We start from the raw sequence: 19,588 nt of genomic DNA, 5'->3' as shown, positions 1-19,588 counted from the left end.
TCCATTTGGGAAACCGAGACGACAGATGACGTCATCTTGACCGTTGACGTCACGATCACAACCGCGCAGGCGATTACGTCATCCTGACCGTGACGCCGCGCAGCGGTCACAACCGCTGGAGAGTCGATGACGTTACTGAGAACGTTCTCCTGTTCCCCGTATGCGTGTGACGTCACGCCCCACGGTCGCTCGAAACTGTACCGGTGACGTCACGCGCCGATGACGACGTGACGTCACCGGCTTGAGCGCCTCAGCGGGGTGAGTGTACAGTGCTGGTGCTGAGTTTTAGCTGCGCGGATCGCGATGATGGGTCCGGTGGAGACGGTTACACGGCTGTTTGTACACGGGAGGTGTGTGTGGTGAGTCAGTGTGTGGTGGTGAGTGTGTGGGGTGAGTCAGTGTGTGGTGGTGAGTGTGTGGGGTGAGTGTGTGTGTCTCTGTGTGGTGAGTCAGTGTGGTGAGTCTGTGTGGTGAGTGTGTGTCTCTGTGTGGTGAGTCTCTGTGGTGGTGAGTCTGTGTGGTGAGTGTGTGTGGTGAGTCTGTGTGGTGAGTCTGTGTGGTGAGTGTGTGTGGTGAGTGTGTGTGTGTCTCTGTGTGGTGAGTGTGTGTGGTGAGTGTTTGTGGTGAGTCTGTGTGGTGAGTCTGTGTGGTGAGTCTGTGTGTCTCTGTGTGGTGAGTCTGTGTGGTGAGTCTGTGGGTCTCTGTGTGGTGAGTCTGTGTGTCTATGTGTGGTGAGTCTGTGTGTCTATGTGTGGTGAGTCTGTGTGTCTCTGTGTGGTGAGTCTGTGTGGTGAGTCTATGTGAGTCTGTGTGTCTCTGTGTCGTGAGTCTGTGTGTCTCTGTGTGGTGAGTCTGTGGGTCTCTGTGTGGTGAGGCTGTATGTCTGTGTGGTGGTGAGTCTGCGTGTCTCTGTGTCTCTGCGTGAGTCTGCGTGTCTCTGTGTGTCTCTGTGTGGTGAGTCTGTGTGTCTCTGTGTGGTGAGTCTGTGGTGAGTCTGCGTGTCTCTGCGTGAGTCTGTGTGGTGAGTCTGTTGGTGAGTCTGAGTCTCTGTATGAGTCTGTGTGGTGTCTCTGGGTGTCTCTGTGTGAGTCTGTGTGGTGTCTCTGCGTGAGTCTGCGTGTCTCTGCGTGTCTCTGCGTGTCTCTGTGTGTCTCTTTGTGTCTCTGCGTGAGTCTGAGTGTCTCTGCGTGTCTCTGTGTGGTGTCTCTGTGTGTCTCTGTGTGTCTCTGCGTGAGTCTGCGTGTCTCTGTGTGTCTCTGCGTGAGTCTGTGTCTCTGCGTGTCTCTGTGTGTCTCTGTGTGTCTCTGCGTGAGTCTGTGTGTCTCTGCGTGTCTCTGTGTGTCTCTGTGTGTCTCTGCGTGAGTCTGTGTGTCTCTGCGTGTCTCTGTGTGTCTCTGCGTGAGTCTGTGTGTCTCTGTGTGTCTCTGTGTGTCTCTGCGTGTCTCTGTGTGTCTCTGTGTGTCTCTGCGTGAGTCTGTGTGTCTCTGTGTGTCTCTGCGTGAGTCTGTGTGTCTCTGCGTGTCTCTGCGTGAGTCTGTGTGTCTCTGCGTGAGTCTGCGTGTCTCTGCGTGGTGTCTCTGCGTGAGTCTGCGTGTCTCTGTGTGGTGTCTCTGCGTGGTGTCTCTGCGTGGTGTCTCTGCGTGGTGTCTCTGCGTGAGTCTGCGTGTCTCTGCGTGGTGTCTCTGCGTGGTGTCTCTGCGTGGTGTCTCTGCGTGGTGTCTCTGTGTGTCTCTGCGTGGTGTCTCTTGTGTGTCTCTGCGTGAGTCTCTGCGTGAGTCTCTGCGTGTCTCTGCGTGAGTCTGTGTGTCTCTGCGTGAGTCTGCGTGGTGTCTCTGCGTGTCTCTGCGTGGTGTCTCTACACGTGTCTTTGTGTGTCTCTGTGTGTCTCTGCGTGTCTCTGCGTGTCTCTGTGTGTCTCTGCGTGTCTCTGCGTGAGTCTGTGTGTCTCTGCGTGGTGTCTCTGCGTGTCTCTGCGTGGTGTCTCTGCGTGAGTCTCTGCGTGGTGTCTCTGCGTGGTGTCTCTGCGTGAGTCTGAGAGAGGGGGGGTCTCCCCCGGTTCATTCCCTTTCTGTCTTTCCGTAACGTCTCAGATCTGAGCGGCAGTCCGGCACGGCCTCTCATGAAGCGTTCCGGAGGCCCTCCCCCCCCTGCCCCTCCCCCTGCCCCTGCGGAGGCCCGCGAGGCCCCGGGCCCGGCCACGCGTCCCTTGGCCCGCTGGAGGCGAGCGGCCCCCGGCGTCGCCTTGCCCAGCGGCGGGGGCGTGGGGCACGGCGGCAGCGGCGGCAGTGGCAGTGGCAGCGGCTGGGAGATTCTGACGCTGGGGGAGAGGCAGCGTGGAGACGGAGGAGGAGGAGGAGGCGGCGGCGGCGTCGCCACGGAGACGGAGAGAGAGGAGGGACCCGTCGCCACGGAGACGGAGGAGGAGGAGGAGGTTAGCGGAGGCGTGGCAGTGACCCACGGGGGCACGCCGGGCGTCGGGAAGGGAGTAGCCACGGGGACCGGAGACGTCGCCGTGGAGACGGGGGTCGCCGTGGAGACGGGGGTCGCCGTGGCGACGGGGGTCGCCGTGGAGACGGGGGTCGCCGTGGCGACGGGGGTCGCCGTGGAGACGGGGGTCACGAGGCCTAGCAGGAGGTGGGTCAGAGGCCGTGGACCAGAGGAGCAGCGTGAGGTTGCGGCTTGCTCCAGCGACTCCGTTGCTGACGAGCTCCGTCACTCTCCCAAGGCCAAGTGAGTGGTGGTGGTCGATGAGGTGGAGTGTGGTGGTGGTGGAGTGTGGTGGTGGTGGAGTGTGGTGGTGGTGGAGTGTGGTGGTGGAGTGTGGTGGAGTGTGGTGGTGGAGTGTGGTGGAGTGTGGTGGTGGTGGAGTGTGGTGGTGGAGTGTGGTGGTGGAGTGTGGAGGAGTGTGGTGGTGGAGTGTGGTGGAGTGTGGTGGAGTGTGGTGGAGTGTGGTGGTGGTGGAGTGTGGTGGTGGTGGAGTGTGGTGGTGGTGGAGTGTGGTGGTGGTGGAGTGTGGTGGTGGAGTGTGGTGGTGGTGGAGTGTGGTGGTGGTGGAGTGTGGTGGTGGAGTGTGGTGGAGTGTGGTGGTGGAGTGTGGTGGAGTGTGGTGGTGGTGGAGTGTGGTGGTGGAGTGTGGTGGTGGAGTGTGGAGGAGTGTGGTGGTGGAGTGTGGTGGAGTGTGGTGGTGGTGGAGTGTGGTGGAGTGTGGTGGTGGAGTGTGGTGGAGTGTGGTGGTGGTGGAGTGTGGTGGTGGTGGAGTGTGGTGGTGGTGGAGTGTGGTGGTGGTGGAGTGTGGTGGAGTGTGGTGGTGGAGTGTGGTGGTGGAGTGTGGTGGTGGAGTGTGGTGGAGTGTGGTGGTGGTGGAGTGTGGTGGTGGTGGAGTGTGGTGGTGGTGGAGTGTGGTGGTGGAGTGTGGTGGTGGAGTGTGGTGGAGTGTGGTGGTGGAGTGTGGTGGAGTGTGGTGGTGGTGGAGTGTGGTGGTGGAGTGTGGTGGTGGTGGAGTGTGGTGGTGGAGTGTGGTGGTGGAGTGTGGTGGAGTGTGGTGGTGGAGTGTGGTGGAGTGTGGTGGTGGTGGAGTGTGGTGGTGGAGTGTGGTGGTGGAGTGTGGTGGTGGAGTGTGGAGGAGTGTGGTGGTGGAGTGTGGTGGAGTGTGGTGGTGGAGTGTGGTGGAGTGTGGTGGTGGTGGAGTGTGGTGGTGGTGGAGTGTGGTGGTGGAATGTGGTGGAGTGTGGTGGTGGAGTGTGGTGGAGTGTGGTGGTGGTGGAGTGTGGTGGTGGAGTGTGGTGGTGGAGTGTGGAGGAGTGTGGTGGTGGAGTGTGGTGGTGGAGTGTGGTGGTGGAGTGTGGTGGAGTGTGGTGGTGGTGGAGTGTGGTGGTGGTGGAGTGTGGTGGTGGAATGTGGTGGAGTGTGGTGGTGGAGTGTGGTGGAGTGTGGTGGTGGTGGAGTGTGGTGGTGGAGTGTGGTGGTGGAGTGTGGAGGAGTGTGGTGGTGGAGTGTGGTGGAGTGTGGTGGTGGAGTGTGGTGGAGTGTGGTGGTGGAGTGTGGTGGAGTGTGGTGGTGGTGGAGTGTGGTGGTGGTGGAGTGTGGTGGTGGTGGAGTGTGGTGGAGTGTGGTGGTGGAGTGTGGTGGAGTGTGGTGGTGGTGGTGGAGTGTGGTGGTGGAGTGTGGAGGAGTGTGGTGGTGGAGTGTGGTGGTGGAGTGTGGTGGAGTGTGGTGGTGGAGTGTGGTGGAGTGTGGTGGTGGTGGAGTGTGGTGGTGGTGGAGTGTGGTGGTGGTGGAGTGTGGTGGTGGAGTGTGGTGGTGGAGTGTGGTGGTGGAGTGTGGTGGTGGTGGAGTGTGGTGGTGGTGGAGTGTGGTGGTGGTGGAGTGTGGTGGTGGTGGAGTGTGGTGGTGGAGTGTGAGAAGTGTGGTGGAGGAGTGTGGTGGAGTGTGGAGGAGTGTGGTGGTGGAGTGTGGTGGAGTGAGGTGGTGGAGTGAGGAGGAGTGTGGAGGAGTGTGAGGAGTGTGGTGGAATGTGGTGGTGGAGTGTGGTGGAGTGTGGTGGAGTGAGGTGGAGTGAGGTGGTGGAGTGTGGTGGAGTGAGGTGGAGTGAGGTGGTGGAGTGTGGTGGAGTGAGGTGGTGGAGTGTGGTGGAGTGTGGAGGAGTGTGGTGTTGGAGTGAGGAGTTTGTAGGAGTGTGGAGTGTGGAGGAGTGTGGTGTTGGAGTGAGGAGTGTGAGGAGTGTGAGGAGTGTGAGGAGTGTGGTGTAGGAGTGAGGAGTGTGTAGGAGTGTGGTGTTGGAGTGTGGTGGAGTGTGGTGTTGGAGTGAGGAGTGTGAGGAGTGTGAGGAGTGTGGTGTAGGAGTGAGGAGTGTGAGGAGTGTGGTGTTGGAGTGAGGAGTGTGAGGAGTGTGAGGAGTGTGGTGTAGGAGTGAGGAGTGTGAGGAGTGTGTAGGAGTGTGGTGTTGGAGTGTGGTGGAGTGTGGTGTTGGAGTGAGGAGTGTGAGGAGTGTGAGGAGTGTGGTGTAGGAGTGAGGAGTGTGAGGAGTGTGGTGTTGGAGTGAGGAGTGTGAGGAGTGTGAGGAGTGTGGTGTTGGAGTGAGGAGTGTGAGGAGTGTGGTGTAGGAGTGAGGAGTGTGAGGAGTGTGGTGTTGGAGTGAGGAGTGTGAGGAGTGTGGTGTAGGAGTGTGTAGGAGGAGTGTGTAGGAGTGTGAGGAGTGTGAGGAGTGTGTAGGAGTGTGGTGTAGGAGTGAGGAGTGTGAGGAGTGTGAGGAGTGTGGTGTAGGAGTGAGGAGTGTGAGGAGTGTGGTGTTGGAGTGAGGAGTGTGAGGAGTGTGGTGTAGGAGTGTGTAGGAGGAGTGTGAGGAGTGTGAGGAGTGTGTAGGAGTGTGGTATAGGAGTGAGGAGTGTGGTGTTGGAGTGAGGAGTGTGAGGAGTGTGGTGTTGGAGTGAGGAGTGTGAGGAGTGTGGTGTTGGAGTGAGGAGTGTGAGGAGTGTGGTGTTGGAGTGAGGAGTGTGAGGAGTGTGGTGTTGGAGTGAGGAGTGTGAGGAGTGTGGTGTAGGAGTGAGGAGTGTGAGGAGTGTGGTGTAGGAGTGAGGAGTGTGAGGAGTGTGGTGTAGGAGTGTGTAGGAGGAGTGTGTAGGAGTGTGAGGAGTGTGAGGAGTGTGTAGGAGTGTGGTGTAGGAGTGTGTAGGAGGAGTGTGTAGGAGTGTGAGGAGTGTGAGGAGTGTGGTGTAGGAGTGAGGAGTGTGAGGAGTGTGGTGTTGGAGTGAGGAGTGTGAGGAGTGTGGTGTAGGAGTGTGTAGGAGGAGTGTGAGGAGTGTGAGGAGTGTGTAGGAGTGTGGTATAGGAGTGAGGAGTGTGGTGTTGGAGTGAGGAGTGTGAGGAGTGTGGTGTTGGAGTGAGGAGTGTGAGGAGTGTGGTGTTGGAGTGAGGAGTGTGAGGAGTGTGGTGTTGGAGTGAGGAGTGTGAGGAGTGTGGTGTTGGAGTGAGGAGTGTGAGGAGTGTGGTGTTGGAGTGAGGAGTGTGAGGAGTGTGGTGTTGGAGTGAGGAGTGTGAGGAGTGTGGTGGAGTGTGGTGTTGGAGTGAGGAGTGTGAGGAGTGTGGTGTTGGAGTGAGGAGTGTGAGGAGTGTGGTGGAGTGTGGTGTTGGAGTGAGGAGTGTGAGGAGTGTGGTGGAGTGTGGTGTTGGAGTGAGGAGTGTGAGGAGTGTGGTGTTGGAGTGAGGAGTGTGAGGAGTGTGGTGTTGGAGTGAGGAGTGTGAGGAGTGTGAGGAGTGTGTAGGAGGAGTGAGGAGTGTGAGGAGTGTGGTGTAGGAGTGTGTAGGAGGAGTGAGGAGTGTGGTGTAGGAGTGTGGAGTGTGTAGGAGTGTGGTGTAGGAGTGTGTGGGAGGAGTGAGGAGTGTGGTGTTGGAGTGAGGAGTGTGAGGAGTGTGGTGTAGGAGTGTGGAGTGTTGAGGAGTGTGTAGGAGGAGTGAGGAGTGTGGTGTTGGAGTGAGGAGTGTGAGAAGTGTGGTGTTGGAGTGAAGAGTGTGAGGAGTGTGGTGTTGGAGTGTTGAGGAGTGTGAGGAGTGTGGGGAGTGTGGTGTTGGAGTGAGGAGTGTGAGGAGTGTGAGGAGTGTGGTGTTGGAGTGAGGAGTGTGAGGAGTGTGGTGTAGGAGTGTGTAGGAGTGTGAGGAGTGTGAGGAGTGTGGTGTTGGAGTGAGGAGTGTGGTGTTGGAGTGAGGAGTGTGAGGAGTGTGGTGTAGGAGTGTGAGGAGTCTGAGGAGTGTGGTGTTTGAGTGAGGAGTGTGTAGGAGTGTGAGGAGTGTGGTGTAGGAGTGTGTAGGAGGAGTGAGGAGTGTGGTGTTGGAGTGAGGAGTGTGAGGAGTGTGGTGTTGGAGTGAGGAGTGTGAGGAGTGTGGTGTTGGAGTGAGGAGTGTGAGGAGTGTGAGGAGTGTGTAGGAGGAGTGAGGAGTGTGGTGTTGGAGTGAGGAGTGTGAGGAGTGTGGTGTTGGAGTGAGGAGTGTGAGGAGTGTGGTGGAGTGTGGTGTTGGAGTGAGGAGTGTGAGGAGTGTGGTGTTGGAGTGAGGAGTGTGAGGAGTGTGGTGTTGGAGTGAGGAGTGTGAGGAGTGTGAGGAGTGTGTAGGAGGAGTGAGGAGTGTGAGGAGTGTGGTGTAGGAGTGTGTAGGAGGAGTGAGGAGTGTGGTGTAGGAGTGTGGAGTGTGTAGGAGTGTGGTGTAGGAGTGTGTGGGAGGAGTGAGGAGTGTGGTGTTGGAGTGAGGAGTGTGAGGAGTGTGGTGTTGGAGTGAAGAGTGTGAGGAGTGTGGTGTTGGAGTGTGGAGTGTTGAGGAGTGTGAGGAGTGTGGGGAGTGTGGTGTTGGAGTGAGGAGTGTGAGGAGTGTGAGGAGTGTGGTGTTGGAGTGAGGAGTGTGAGGAGTGTGGTGTAGGAGTGTGAGGAGTGTGAGGAGTGTGGTGTTTGAGTGAGGAGTGTGTAGGAGTGTGAGGAGTGTGGTGTAGGAGTGTGTAGGAGGAGTGAGGAGTGTGGTGTTGGAGTGAGGAGTGTGAGGAGTGTGGTGTAGGAGTGTGGAGTGTGAGGAGTGTGTAGGAGGAGTGTGGTGGAGTGTGAGAAGTGTGGTGTTGGAGTGTGGAGGAGTGTGGTGGAGTGTGAGGAGTGTGGTGTTGGAGTGAGGAGTGTGAGGAGTGTGAGGAGTGTGGTGTAGGAGTGAGGAGTGTGAGGAGTGTGGTGTTGGAGTGAGGAGTGTGAGGAGTGTGAGGAGTGTGGTGTAGGAGTGAGGAGTGTGTAGGAGTGTGGTGTTGGAGTGAGGAGTGTGTAGGAGTGTGTAGGAGTGTGTAGGAGTGTGGAGTGTGTAGGAGTGTGGTGTTGGAGTGAGGATCTCACCACCCTCTCATCTCTCCACCACAGGCCTCTTGTGGGTGGCCCCGCGCTCTACAACTCCACGGAGACCCCCCCAGGGGACCCCCCCCCAGGGGACCCCCCCCCAGGGGACCCCCCCCCAGGTGACCCCCCCCCAGGGGACCCCCCCCCAGGGGACCCCCCCCAGGGGACCCCCCCCCAGGGCCGTCTACGCTGCCCGAGCGTCTGCTGTGCGGGAGCTGCGGGGGTCTGCTGAGGCAGCCCAAGCTGCTGCCGTGCCTCCACGCCTTCTGTCAGCGCTGCCTCCACGTGACGCGGGAGGGGGAGGGGCAGGGGGAGGGGCAAACGGACGGTGGGCGGGGCGAGGGTGAGTGGGTGGGTGGGGTGAGTGGGTGGGTGAGTGGGTGGGTGGGTGAGTGAGTGAGTGGGTGAGTGAGTGAGTGGGTGAGTGGGTGAGTGAGTGAGTGGGTGGGTGGGTGAGTGAGTGAGTGGGTGAGTGGATGAGTGAGTGGGTGGGTGAGTGGGTGAGTGAGTGAGTGAGTGGGTGAGTGGGTGGGTGGGGCAAGGGTGAGTGGGTGGGTGGGGCGAGGGTGAGTGGGTGGGTGGGTGGGGCGAGGATGAGTGGGTGAGTGGGTGGGTGGATGAATGAGTGAGTGAGTGGGTGGGTGAGTGGGTGAGTGGGTGGGTGGGTGAGTGAGTGGGTGAGTGGGTGGGTGGGTGAATGAGTGAGTGAGTGGGTGGATGAGTGGGTGGGTGGGTGAGTGGGTGGGTGGGGCGAGGGTGAGTGGGTGGGGCGAGGGTGAGTGAGTGGGTGAGTGAGTGAGTGGGTGAGTGGGTGAGTGGGTGGGTGGGTGGGTGAGTGGGTGAGTGGGTGGGTGGGTGAATGAGTGAGTGAGTGGGTGGGTGAGTGGGTGAGTGGGTGGGTGGGTGAGTGGGTGGGTGGGGCGAGGGTGAGTGGGTGGGTGGGTGGGGCGAGGGTGGGTGGGTGGGTGAGTGAGTGAGTGGGTGAGTGGGTGGGTGGGTGGGTGAGTGGGTGGGTGAGTGGGTTGGTGGGTGGGTGGGTGAGTGGGTGGGTGGGTGGGTGAGTGGGTGGGTGGGTGAGTGGGTGGGTGGGTGAGTGGGTGAGTGAGTGGGTGAGTGAGTGAGTGAGTGGGTGGGTGGAGCGAGGGTGAGTGGGTGGGTGGGTGGGGCGAGGGTGGGTGGGTGGGTGGGTGAGTGAGTCAGTGGGTGAGTGAGTGAGTGGGTGTGTGACACGGCGTGAGTGAGTGTGAGTGAGTGTGAGTGAGTGAGTGAGTGGTTGGGTGAGTATGAGTGAGTGAGTGTGAGTGAGTGAGTGTGAGTGAGTGAGTGTGAGTGAGTGAGTGTGTGAGTGGTTGTGGTGTGTGACACGGTGTGAGTGAGTGTGAGTGAGTGAGTGAGTGTGAGTGGTTGTGGTGTGTGACACGGTGTGAGTGAGTGTGAGTGAGTGAGTGAGTGTGAGTGAGTGTGAGTGAGTGGGTGAGTGAGTGGTGAGTGAGTGTGAGTGAGTGAGTGTGTGAGTGAGTGTGGTTTGTGACACGGCGTGAGTGAGTGTGTGAGTGAGTGTGTGAGTGGTTGTGGTGTGTGACACGGTGTGAGTGAGTGAGTGAGTGTGAGTGAGTGAGTGAGTGGTGAGTGAGTGTGAGTGAGTGTGGTTGGGTGAGTGAGTGAGTGAGTGTGGTTGTGGTGTGTGACACGGTGTGAGTGAGTGAGTGTGAGTGTGTGACACGGTGTGTGAGTGAGTGAGTGTGAGTGAGTGTGAGTGAGTGAGTGTGTGAGTGTGGTGTGTGAGTGTGAGTGAGTGTGAGTGAGTGTGAGTGAGTGTGAGTGAGTGTGAGTGAGTGAGTGAGTGTGAGTGAGTGAGTGTGGTGTGTGACACGGCGTGAGTGAGTGAGTGAGTGTGAGTGAGTGAGTGTGAGTGAGTGGGTGAGTGAGTGAGTGAGTGTGAGTGAGTGAGTGAGTGGGTGAGTGAGTGAGTGAGTGTGAGTGAGTGAGTGAGTGTGGTGTGAGTGAGTGAGTGAGTGTGAGTGAGTGAGTGTGAGTGAGTGAGTGAGTGTGAGTGGGTGTGAGTGAGTGTGGTGTGTGACACGGCGTGAGTGAGTGAGTGTGAGTGAGTGAGTGAGTGGGTGAGTGAGTGAGTGAGTGTGAGTGAGTGAGTGTGGTGTAAGTGAGTGAGTGAGTGTGGTGTGAGTGAGTGAGTGTGAGTGAGTGAGTGAGTGTGAGTGAGTGAGTGAGTGTGGTGTGTGACACGGCGTGAGTGAGTGAGTGAGTGTGAGTGAGTGGGTGAGTGAGTGAGTGAGTGTGAGTGAGTGAGTGGGTGAGTGAGTGAGTGAGTGTGAGTGAGTGAATGAGTGGGTGAGTGAGTGTGAGTGAGTGTGGTGTGTGACACGGCGTGAGTGAGTGAGTGAGTGTGAGTGGTTGGGTGAGTGAGTGTGAGTGAGTGAGTGTGGTGTGAGTGAGTGTGAGTGAGTGAGTGTGAGTGAGTGAGTGTGAGTGAGTGAGTGTGAGTGGTTGTGGTGTGTGACACGGTGTGAGTGAGTGAGTGTGAGTGAGTGAGTGTGAGTGAGTGTGAGTGAGTGAGTGGTTGTGGTGTGTGAGTGAGTGTGAGTGAGTGTGGTGTGAGTGAGTGAGTGAGTGGTTGTGGTGTGTGAGTGTGAGTGAGTGAGTGTGGTGTGAGTGAGTGAGAGTGAGTGTGAGTGGGTGGGTGAGTGAGTGTGGTGTGTGAGTGTGAGTGAGTGTGAGTGAGTGTGAGTGAGTGAGTGTGTGAGTGGTTGTGGTGTGTGACACGGTGTGAGTGTGAGTGAGTGTGAGTGAGTGAGTGAGTGTGGTGTGTGACACGGCATGAGTGAGTGTGTGAGTGAGTGAGTGTGAGTGAGTGAGTGTGAGTGAGTGAGTGTGTGAGTGTGGTGTGTGAGTGAGTGAGTGTGGTGTGAGTGTGTGAGTGAGTGTGGTGTGTGACACGGTGTGAGTGTGAGTGAGTGTGAGTGAGTGTGGTGTGTGACACGGCGTGAGTGTGAGTGAGTGTGAGTGTGGTGTGTGACACAGTGTGAGTGTGGTGTGTGACACGGTGTGAGTGTGAGTGAGTGTGAGTGAGTGTGAGTGAGTGTGAGTGAGTGTGGTGTGTGACACAGTGTGAGTGTGGTGTGTGACACGGTGTGAGTGTGAGTGAGTGTGAGTGAGTGTGGTGTGTGACACAGTGTGAGTGTGGTGTGTGACACGGTGTGAGTGTGAGTGAGTGTGAGTGAGTGTGAGTGAGTGTGGTGTGTGACACAGTGTGAGTGTGGTGTGTGACACGGTGTGAGTGTGAGTGAGTGTGAGTGAGTGTGGTGTGTGACACAGTGTGAGTGTGGTGTGTGACACGGTGTGAGTGTGAGTGAGTGTGAGTGAGTGTGGTGTGTGACACAGTGTGAGTGTGGTGTGTGACACGGTGTGAGTGTGAGTGAGTGTGAGTGAGTGTGGTGTGTGACACAGTGTGAGTGTGGTGTGTGACACGGTGTGAGTGTGAGTGAGTGTGAGTGAGTGTGGTGTGTGACACAGTGTGAGTGTGGTGTGTGACACGGTGTGAGTGTGAGTGAGTGTGAGTGAGTGTGGTGTGTGACACAGTGTGAGTGTGGTGTGTGACACGGTGTGAGTGTGAGTGAGTGTGAGTGAGTGTGGTGTGTGACACAGTGTGAGTGTGGTGTGTGACACGGTGTGAGTGTGAGTGAGTGTGGTGTGTGACACGGTGTGAGTGTGAGTGAGTGTGGTGTGTGACACGGTGTGAGTGAGTGTGGTTGGGTGGTTGGGTGGTTGTGGTCGTGACCGCCATCACAATCCCGACTCGCCGTCACCGTCTCCCACCAGGCGTTGACCCCACGTCGGTCAGCTCGGCGGCGGTGACGGGGGTCGTGCGGTGCTGCGTGTGCGGGGAGCGGAGCCGCGTCCCTCCTGGTGGGACGTCCGAGCTGCCCACCGACCACCTCCGTGCTACCGAGCTGCTGCGCCACCGGGTGGCCACAGCAGCAACAGCAGCAGCAGCAGGCACAGCAACAGGCACAGCAACAGCAGCAGCAGGTCCGACCTGTGACCTGTGCTGCTGTCCAGGCACCACGCAGCAGCAGGAGGCGGTGGTGGGCGTCGATAAGGTGGGGTGAGTGGGTGGGTGAGTGGGTGAGTGGGTGGGTGGGTGGGTGAGTGAGTGGGTGAGTGGGTGAGTGAGTGAGTGAGTGGGTGAGTGAGTGGGTGGGTGGGTGGGTGAGTGAGTGGGTGAGTGGGTGGGTGAGTGAGTGGGTGAGTGAGTGAGTGAGTGGGTGAGTGAGTGGGTGGGTGGGTGGGTGAGTGAGTGGGTGAGTGGGTGGGTGAGTGGGTGAGTGAGTGGGTGGGTGGGTGAGTGAGTGGGTGAGCGAGTGGGTGGGTGAGTGAGTGGGTGAGTGGGTGAGTGGGTGGGTGAGTAGGTGAGTGAGTGTGTGAGTGGATGACTGAGTAGGTGACTGAGCGAGTGAGTGAGTGAGTGAGCGGTTGAGTGAGTGAGTGAGCTGGTGAGTGGATGAGTGGGTGGATGACTGAGTAGGTGACTGAGCGAGCGAGTGAGTGAGTGAGTGAGCGGTTGAGTGAGTGAGTGAGCTGGTGAGTGGATGAGTGGGTGGATGACTGAGTAGGTGACTGAGTGAGCGAGTGAGTGAGTGAGTGAGCGGTTGAGAGAGTGGATGGGTGGGTGGTTGAGTGAGTGAGCTGGTGAGTGGATGAGTGGGTGGATGACTGAGTGAGCGAGTGAGTGAGTGAGTGAGCAGTTGAGTGAGTGGGTGGATGACTGAGTAGGTGACTGAGTGAACGAGCGAGTGAGTGAGCGGTTGAGTGAGTGGGTGGGTGGTTGAGTGAGTGAGCTGGTGAGTGGATGAGTGGGTGGATGACTGAGTAGGTGATTGAGTGAGCAAGCGAGTGAGTGAGTGAGCGGTTGAGTGAGTGAGTGGGTGGGTGGTTGAGTGAGTGAGCTGGTGAGTGGATGAGTGCGTGGATGACTGAGGAGGTGACTGAGTGAGCAAGCGAGTGAGTGAGTGAGCGGTTGAGTGAGTGACTGGGTGGGTGGTTGAGTGAGTGAGCTGGTGAGTGGATGAGTGCATGGATGACTGAGAAGGTGAGTTAGTGAGTAGCTGAGTGAAGTGAGTAGGTGAGTGTGTGAATAGGTGAGTCGGTGGGTGAGTGAGTAGGTGAGTGAGTAGGTAAGGGTAAGTGAGTCGGTGCGTGAGTAGGTGAGTGAGTGAGTAGGTGAGTGAGTAGGTGAGTAGGTGAGTGAGTGAGTAGGTAAGTAGGTGAGTGAGTAGGTGAGTGAGTAGGTAGGTGAGTGAGTAGGTGAGTGAGTGAGTAGGTGAGTAAGTAGGTGAGTGAGTGAGTAGGTGAGTAGGTGAGTGAGTGAGTAGGTGAGTGAGTAGGTGAGTAGGTGAGTGAGTAGTTGAGTGAGTAGGTGAGCGAGTGAGTGAGTGAATGAGTGAATGAGTGAGTGAGTAGGTGAGTGAGTAGGTGAGTGAGTGAGTAGGTGAGTGAGTAGGTGAGTGAGTGAGTAGTTGAGTGAGTGAGTGAGTAGGTGAGTGAGTAGGTGAGTAGGTGAGTGAGTAGGTGAGTGAGTAGGTGAGTAGGTGAGTGAGTGAATAGGTGAGTGAGTAGGTGAGTGAGTAGGTGAGTAGGTGAGTGAGTAGGTGAGTAGGTGAGTGAGTAGGTGAGTGAGTAGGTGAGTGAGTAGGTGAGTAAGTAGGTGAGTGAGTCTGGCTCCCCTACGGGCAGGCTCACAGCTACTGTGAGGAGTGTGTGAGTGAGTAGGTGAGTGAGTAGGTGAGTGAGTAGGTGAGTGAGTAGGTGAGTGAGTAGGTGAGTGAGTGAGTAGGTGAGTGAGTAGATGAGTGAGTAGATGAGTGAGTAGGTGAGTGAGTAGGTGAGTAGGTGAGTGAGTAGGTGAGTAGGTGAGTGAGTAGGTGAGTAGGTGAGTGAGTAGGTGAATGAGTAAGTAGGTGAGTAGGTGAGTGAGTAGGTGAGTGATTAGGTGAGTAGGTGAGTGAGTCTGGCTCCCCTACGGGCAGGCTCACAGCTACTGTGAGGAGTGAGTAGGTGAGTGAGTAGGTGAGTGAGTAGGTGAGTGAGTAGGTGAGTGAGTCTGGCTCCCCTACGGGCAAGCTCACAGCTACTGTGAGGAGTGAGTAGGTGAGTGAGTAGGTGAGTGAGTAGGTGAGTAGGTGAGTGAGTAGGTGAGTAGCTGAGTGAGTAGGTGAGTGAGTGAGTAGGTGAGTGAGTAGGTGAGTGAGTAGGTGAGTAGGTGAGTGAGTAGGTGAGTAGGTGAGTGAGTAGGTGAGTGAGTAGGTGAGTGAGTAGGTGAGTGAGTGAGTAGGTGAGTGAGTAGGTGAGTGAGTGAGTAGGTGAGTGAGTAGGTGAGTGAGTGAGTAGGTGAGTGAGTAGGTGAGTGAGTAGGTGAGTGAGTAGGTGAGTAAGTAGGTGAGTAGGTGAGTGAGTCTGGCTCCCCTACGGACAGGCTCACAGCTACTGTGAGGAGTGTGTGAGTGAGTAGGTGAGTGAGTAGGTGAGTGAGTAGGTGAGTGAGTAGGTGAGTGAGTGAGTAGGTGAGTGAGTAGATGAGTGAGTAGATGAGTGAGTAGGTGAGTGAGTAGGTGAGTAGGTGAGTGAGTAGGTGAGTAGGTGAGTGAGTAGGTGAGTGAGTAGGTGAGTGAGTAAGTAGGTGAGTAGGTGAGTGAGTAGGTGAGTGATTAGGTGAGTAGGTGAGTGAGTCTGGCTCCCCTACGGGCAGGCTCACAGCTACTGTGAGGAGTGAGTAGGTGAGTGAGTAGGTGAGTGAGTAGGTGAGTGAGTAGGTGAGTAGGTGAGTGAGTAGGTGAGTAGGTGAGTGAGTGAGTAGGTGAGTGAGTAGGTGAGTGAGTAGGTGAGTGAGTAGGTGAGTGAGTCTTGGCTCCCCTACGGACAGGCTCACAGCTACTGTGAGGAGTGTGTAGGTGAGTGAGTAGGTGAGTGAGTAGGTGAGTAGGTGAGTGAGTAGGTGAGTAGGTGAGTGAGTAGGTGAGTGAGTAGGTGAGTGAGTAGGTGAGTAAGTAGGTGAGTAGGTGAGTAGGTGAGTGAGTCTGGCTCCCCTACGGACAGGCTCACAGCTACTGTGAGGAGTGAGTAGGTGAGTGAGTAGGTGAGTGAGTAGGTGAGTGAGTAGGTGAGTGAGTAGGTGAGTGAGTAGGTGAGTAGGTGAGTGAGTAGGTGAGTGAGTGAGTGAGTGAGTAGGTGAGTGAGTAGGTGAGTGAGTGAGTGAGTAGGTGAGTGAGTAGGTGAGTGAGTAGGTGAGTGAGTCTGGCTCCCCGACAGACAGGCTTACAGCTACTGTGAGGAGTGAGTAGGTGAGTGAGTAGTTGAGTGAGTGAGTAGGTGAGTAGGTGAGTGAGTCTGGCTCCCCTACGGACAGGCTCACAGCTACTGTGAGGAGTGTGTAGGTGAGTGAGTAGGTGAGTGAGTGAGTGAGTAGGTGAGTGAGTAGATGAGTGAGTGAGTAGGTGAGTGAGTAGGTGAGTAGGTGAGTAGGTGAGTGAGTCTGGCTCCCCTACGGAAAGGCTCACAGCTACTGTGTGGAGTATGTAGGTGAGTGAGTAGGTGAGTGAGTGTGTGAGTAGGTGAGTGAGTGACTAGGTGAGTGAGTAGGTGAGTGAGTGAGTGAGTAGGTGAGTGAGTAGGTGAGTAGGTGAGTGAGTCTGGTTCCCCTACGGACAGGCTCACAGCTACTGTGAGGAGTGTGTAGGTGAGTGAGTAGGTGAGTGAGTAGGTGAGTGAGTGTGTAGGTGAGTGAGTAGGTGAGTGAGTAGGTGAGTGAGTGTGTAGGTGAGTGAGTAGGTGAGTGAGTGAGTAGGTGAGTGAGTAGGTGAGTGAGTGAGTAGGTGAGTGAGTAGGTGAGTAGGTGAGTGAGTCTGGCTCCCCTACGGACAGGCTCACAGCTACTGTGAGGAGTGTGCGGTGTTTCTCTGCGAGTTCTGCACCGAGGCTCACAGGCGTCAGAGGCCAACAGCCGGACACAGACTGACCCCTCTACAGTCACACGGCGGTGAGGCCTGCACCGAGACACCACCACAACAACCACCACAACCACCAACACCACCACCACCACAACCACCACTACTACAGCCATCACTACCACCACCACTACAGCCATCACCACCACTACCACTACAGCCACCACCACCACTACCACTACAGCCATCACTACCACTACTACTACAGCCATCACTACCACCACCAGTACAGCCATCACTCCCACCACTACTACAGCCATCACTACCACCACTACTACAGCCATCACTACCACTACAGCCATCACTACCACCATCACTACAGCCATCACTACCACTACAGCCATCACTACCACCACTACTACAGCCATCACTACCACCACCACTACAGCCATCACTACCACCACCACTACAGCCATCACTACCACCACTACTACAGCCATCAATACCACCACTACTACAGCCATCCCTACCACTACAGCCATCACTACCACCACTACTACAGCCATCACTACCACCACTACTACAGCCATCACTACTACTACAGCCATCACTACCACCACCACTATAGCCATCACTACCACCATCACTACAGCCATCACTACCACCATCACTACAGCCATCACTACCACCATCACTACAGCCATCACTACCACTACCACTGCAGCCATCACTACCACCATGACTACAGCCATCACGACCACTACAGCCATCACTACCACCATCACTACAGCCATCACTACCACCATCACTACCACCATCACTACCACCATCACTACAGCCATCACTACCACCACCACTACAGCCATCACTACCACTACAGCCATCACTACCACCACTACTACAGCCATCACTTCCACCACTACTACAGCCATCACTACCACCATCACTACAGCCATCACTACCACCATCACTACAGCCATCACGACCACTACAGCCATCACTACCACCACTACTACAGCCATCACTACCACCACTACTACAGCCATCACTACCACCACTACTACAGCCATCACTACCACCACTACTACAGCCATCACTACCACCATCACTACAGCCATCACTACCACTACAGCCATCACAACCACTACAGCCATCACTACCATTACAGCCATCACTACCACCACTACTACAGCCATCACTACCACCACTACTACAGCCATTACTACCACCATCACTACAGCCATCACTACCACTAGAGCCATCACTACCACCACTACTACAGCCATCACTACCACTACTACTACAGCCATCACTCCCACCACTACTACAGCCATCACTACCACCACTACTACAGCCATCACTACCACTACAGCCATCACTACCACCACTACTACAGCCATCACTCCCACCACTACTACAGCCATCACTACCACCATCACTACAGCCATCACTACCACTAGAGCCATCACTCCCACCACTACTACAGCCATCACTACCACCACTACTACAGCCATCACTACCACTACAGCCATCACTACCACCACTACTACAGCCATCACTCCCACCACTACTACAGCCATCAATACCACTACTACTACAGCCATCACTCCCACCACTACTACAACCATCACTACCACCCCCACTACAGCCATCACTACCACCACTACTACAGCCATCACTACCACTACAGCCATCACTACCACCATTGCTACAGCCATCACTACCACTACAGCCATCACTACCACCACTACTACAGCCATCCCTACCACTACAGCCATCACTACCACCACTACTACAGCCATCAATACCACTACAGCCATCACTACCACCACCACTACAGCCATCCCTACCACTACAGCCATCACTACCACCACTACTACAGCCATCCCTACCACTACAGCCATCACTACCACCACCACTACAGCCATCACTACCACTACAGCCATCACTACCACCACCACTACAGCCATCACTACCACCACCACTACAGCCATCACTACCACCACTACTACAGCCATCACTACCACCACCACCACTACAGCCATCACCACCACCACTACAGCCATCACTACCACCACTACTACAGCCATCACTACCACCACTACTACAGCCATCACTACCACCACCACCACTACAGCCATCACTACCACCACTACTACAGCCATCACTACCACCACTACTACAGCCATCACTACCACTACAGCCATCACTACCACCACTACTACAGCCATCACTACCACCACTACTACAGCCATCACTACCACCACCACTACAGCCATCACTACCACCACCACTACAGCCATCACTACCACCACTACTACAGCCATCACTACCACTACAGCCATCACTACCACCACTACTACAGCCATCACTACCACCACTACTACAGCCATCACTACCACCACCACTACAGCCATCACTACCACCACCACTACAGCCATCACTACCACCACTAGTACAGCCATCACTACCACCACTACTACAGCCATCACTTCCACCACTACTACAGCCATCACTACCACTACAGCCATCACTACCACTACAGCCATCACTACCACCACTACTACAGCCATCACTTCCACCACTACTACAGCCATCACTACCACCACTACTACAGCCATCACTTCCACCACTACTACAGCCATCACTACCACTACCACTACCACCACCACTACAGCCATCACTGCCACCACCACTACAGCCATCACTACCACTACTACTACAGCCATCACTACCACCACTACTACAGCCATCACTACCACCACCACTACAGCCATCACTACCACCATCACTACAGCCATCACCACCATCACTACCACCACTACTACAGCCATGTGAGTGTGGCTACGAGTGTGACTCTATGATTCTGAATGACTGTGACTCTGAGTGACTGTAACTCTGAGTGACTGTGACTCTGAGTGACTGTGACTCTGAGTGACTGTGACTCTGAGTGACTAACTCTGAGTGACTGTGACTCTGAGTGACTAACTCTGAGTGACTCTGACTCTGACTGCAACTCTGAGTGACTGTGAATCTGAGTGACTGTGACTCTGAGTGACTGTAACTCTGAGTGACTGTGACTCTGAGTGACTGTGACTCTGAGTGACTGTGGCTCTGACTGTAACTCTGAGTGACTGTGACTCTGAGTGACTGTGACTCTGAGTGACTGTAACTCTGACTGTAACTCTGAGTGACTGTGACTCTGAGTGACTGTGACTCTGAGTGACTATAACTCTGAGTGACTGTAACTCTGACTGTAACTCTGAGTGACTGTGACTCTGAGTGACTGTGACTCTGAGTGACTGTAACTCTGACTGTAACTCTGAGTGACTGTAACTCTGAGTGACTGTGACTCTGAGTGACTGTGACTCTGAGTGACTGTGACTCTGAGTGACTGTAACTCTGACTGTAACTCTGAGTGACTGTGACTCTGACTGTGACTCTGACTGTAACTCTGAGTGACTGTGACTCTGAGTGACTGTGACTCTGAGTGACTGTAACTCTGACTGTAACTCTGAGTGATTGTGACTCTGGGTGACTGTGACTCTGAGTGACTGTAACTCTGACTGTAACTCTGAGTGATTGTGACTCTGAGTGACTGTGAATCTGACTGTAACTCTGAATGTAACTCTGACTGTAACTCTGAGTGACTGTGACTCTGAGTGACTGTGACTCTGAGTGACTGTGACTCTGACTAAGTGTAACTGCTAAAGCAGTTACACTTAGATATAAGCAATAGTGTATCTATGCATTATTGGAATATAATCGATAACA

General features: G+C 55.7%; 1 protein-coding gene across 1 annotated transcript in view; it reads left to right on the top strand.

The window, feature by feature from the left end:
* Positions 1-7,985: 7,985 nt before the first annotated feature.
* The window catches only part of TRIM45 (tripartite motif containing 45), a gene marked incomplete at its 5' end in the record, with an annotated part of 65,601 nt that continues 53,998 nt past the window's right edge, over positions 7,986-19,588 (top strand). The window contains 3 exons of the mRNA XM_076058904.1: positions 7,986-8,199; positions 11,694-11,974; positions 15,792-15,906. Coding sequence (XP_075915019.1) covers positions 7,986-8,199; positions 11,694-11,974; positions 15,792-15,906 — 610 coding nt within the window. The remainder of the gene's footprint in view (positions 8,200-11,693; positions 11,975-15,791; positions 15,907-19,588) is intronic.

This window comes from Petromyzon marinus, assembly GCF_048934315.1.
Source record: "Petromyzon marinus isolate PM22_M1 ecotype Great Lakes invasive population chromosome 80 unlocalized genomic scaffold, UKy_Petmar_22M1.pri1.0 chr80_unloc.3, whole genome shotgun sequence".
NCBI lineage: Eukaryota > Metazoa > Chordata > Hyperoartia > Petromyzontiformes > Petromyzontidae > Petromyzon > Petromyzon marinus.
This window is presented reverse-complemented; position numbering and strand designations above follow the sequence as displayed.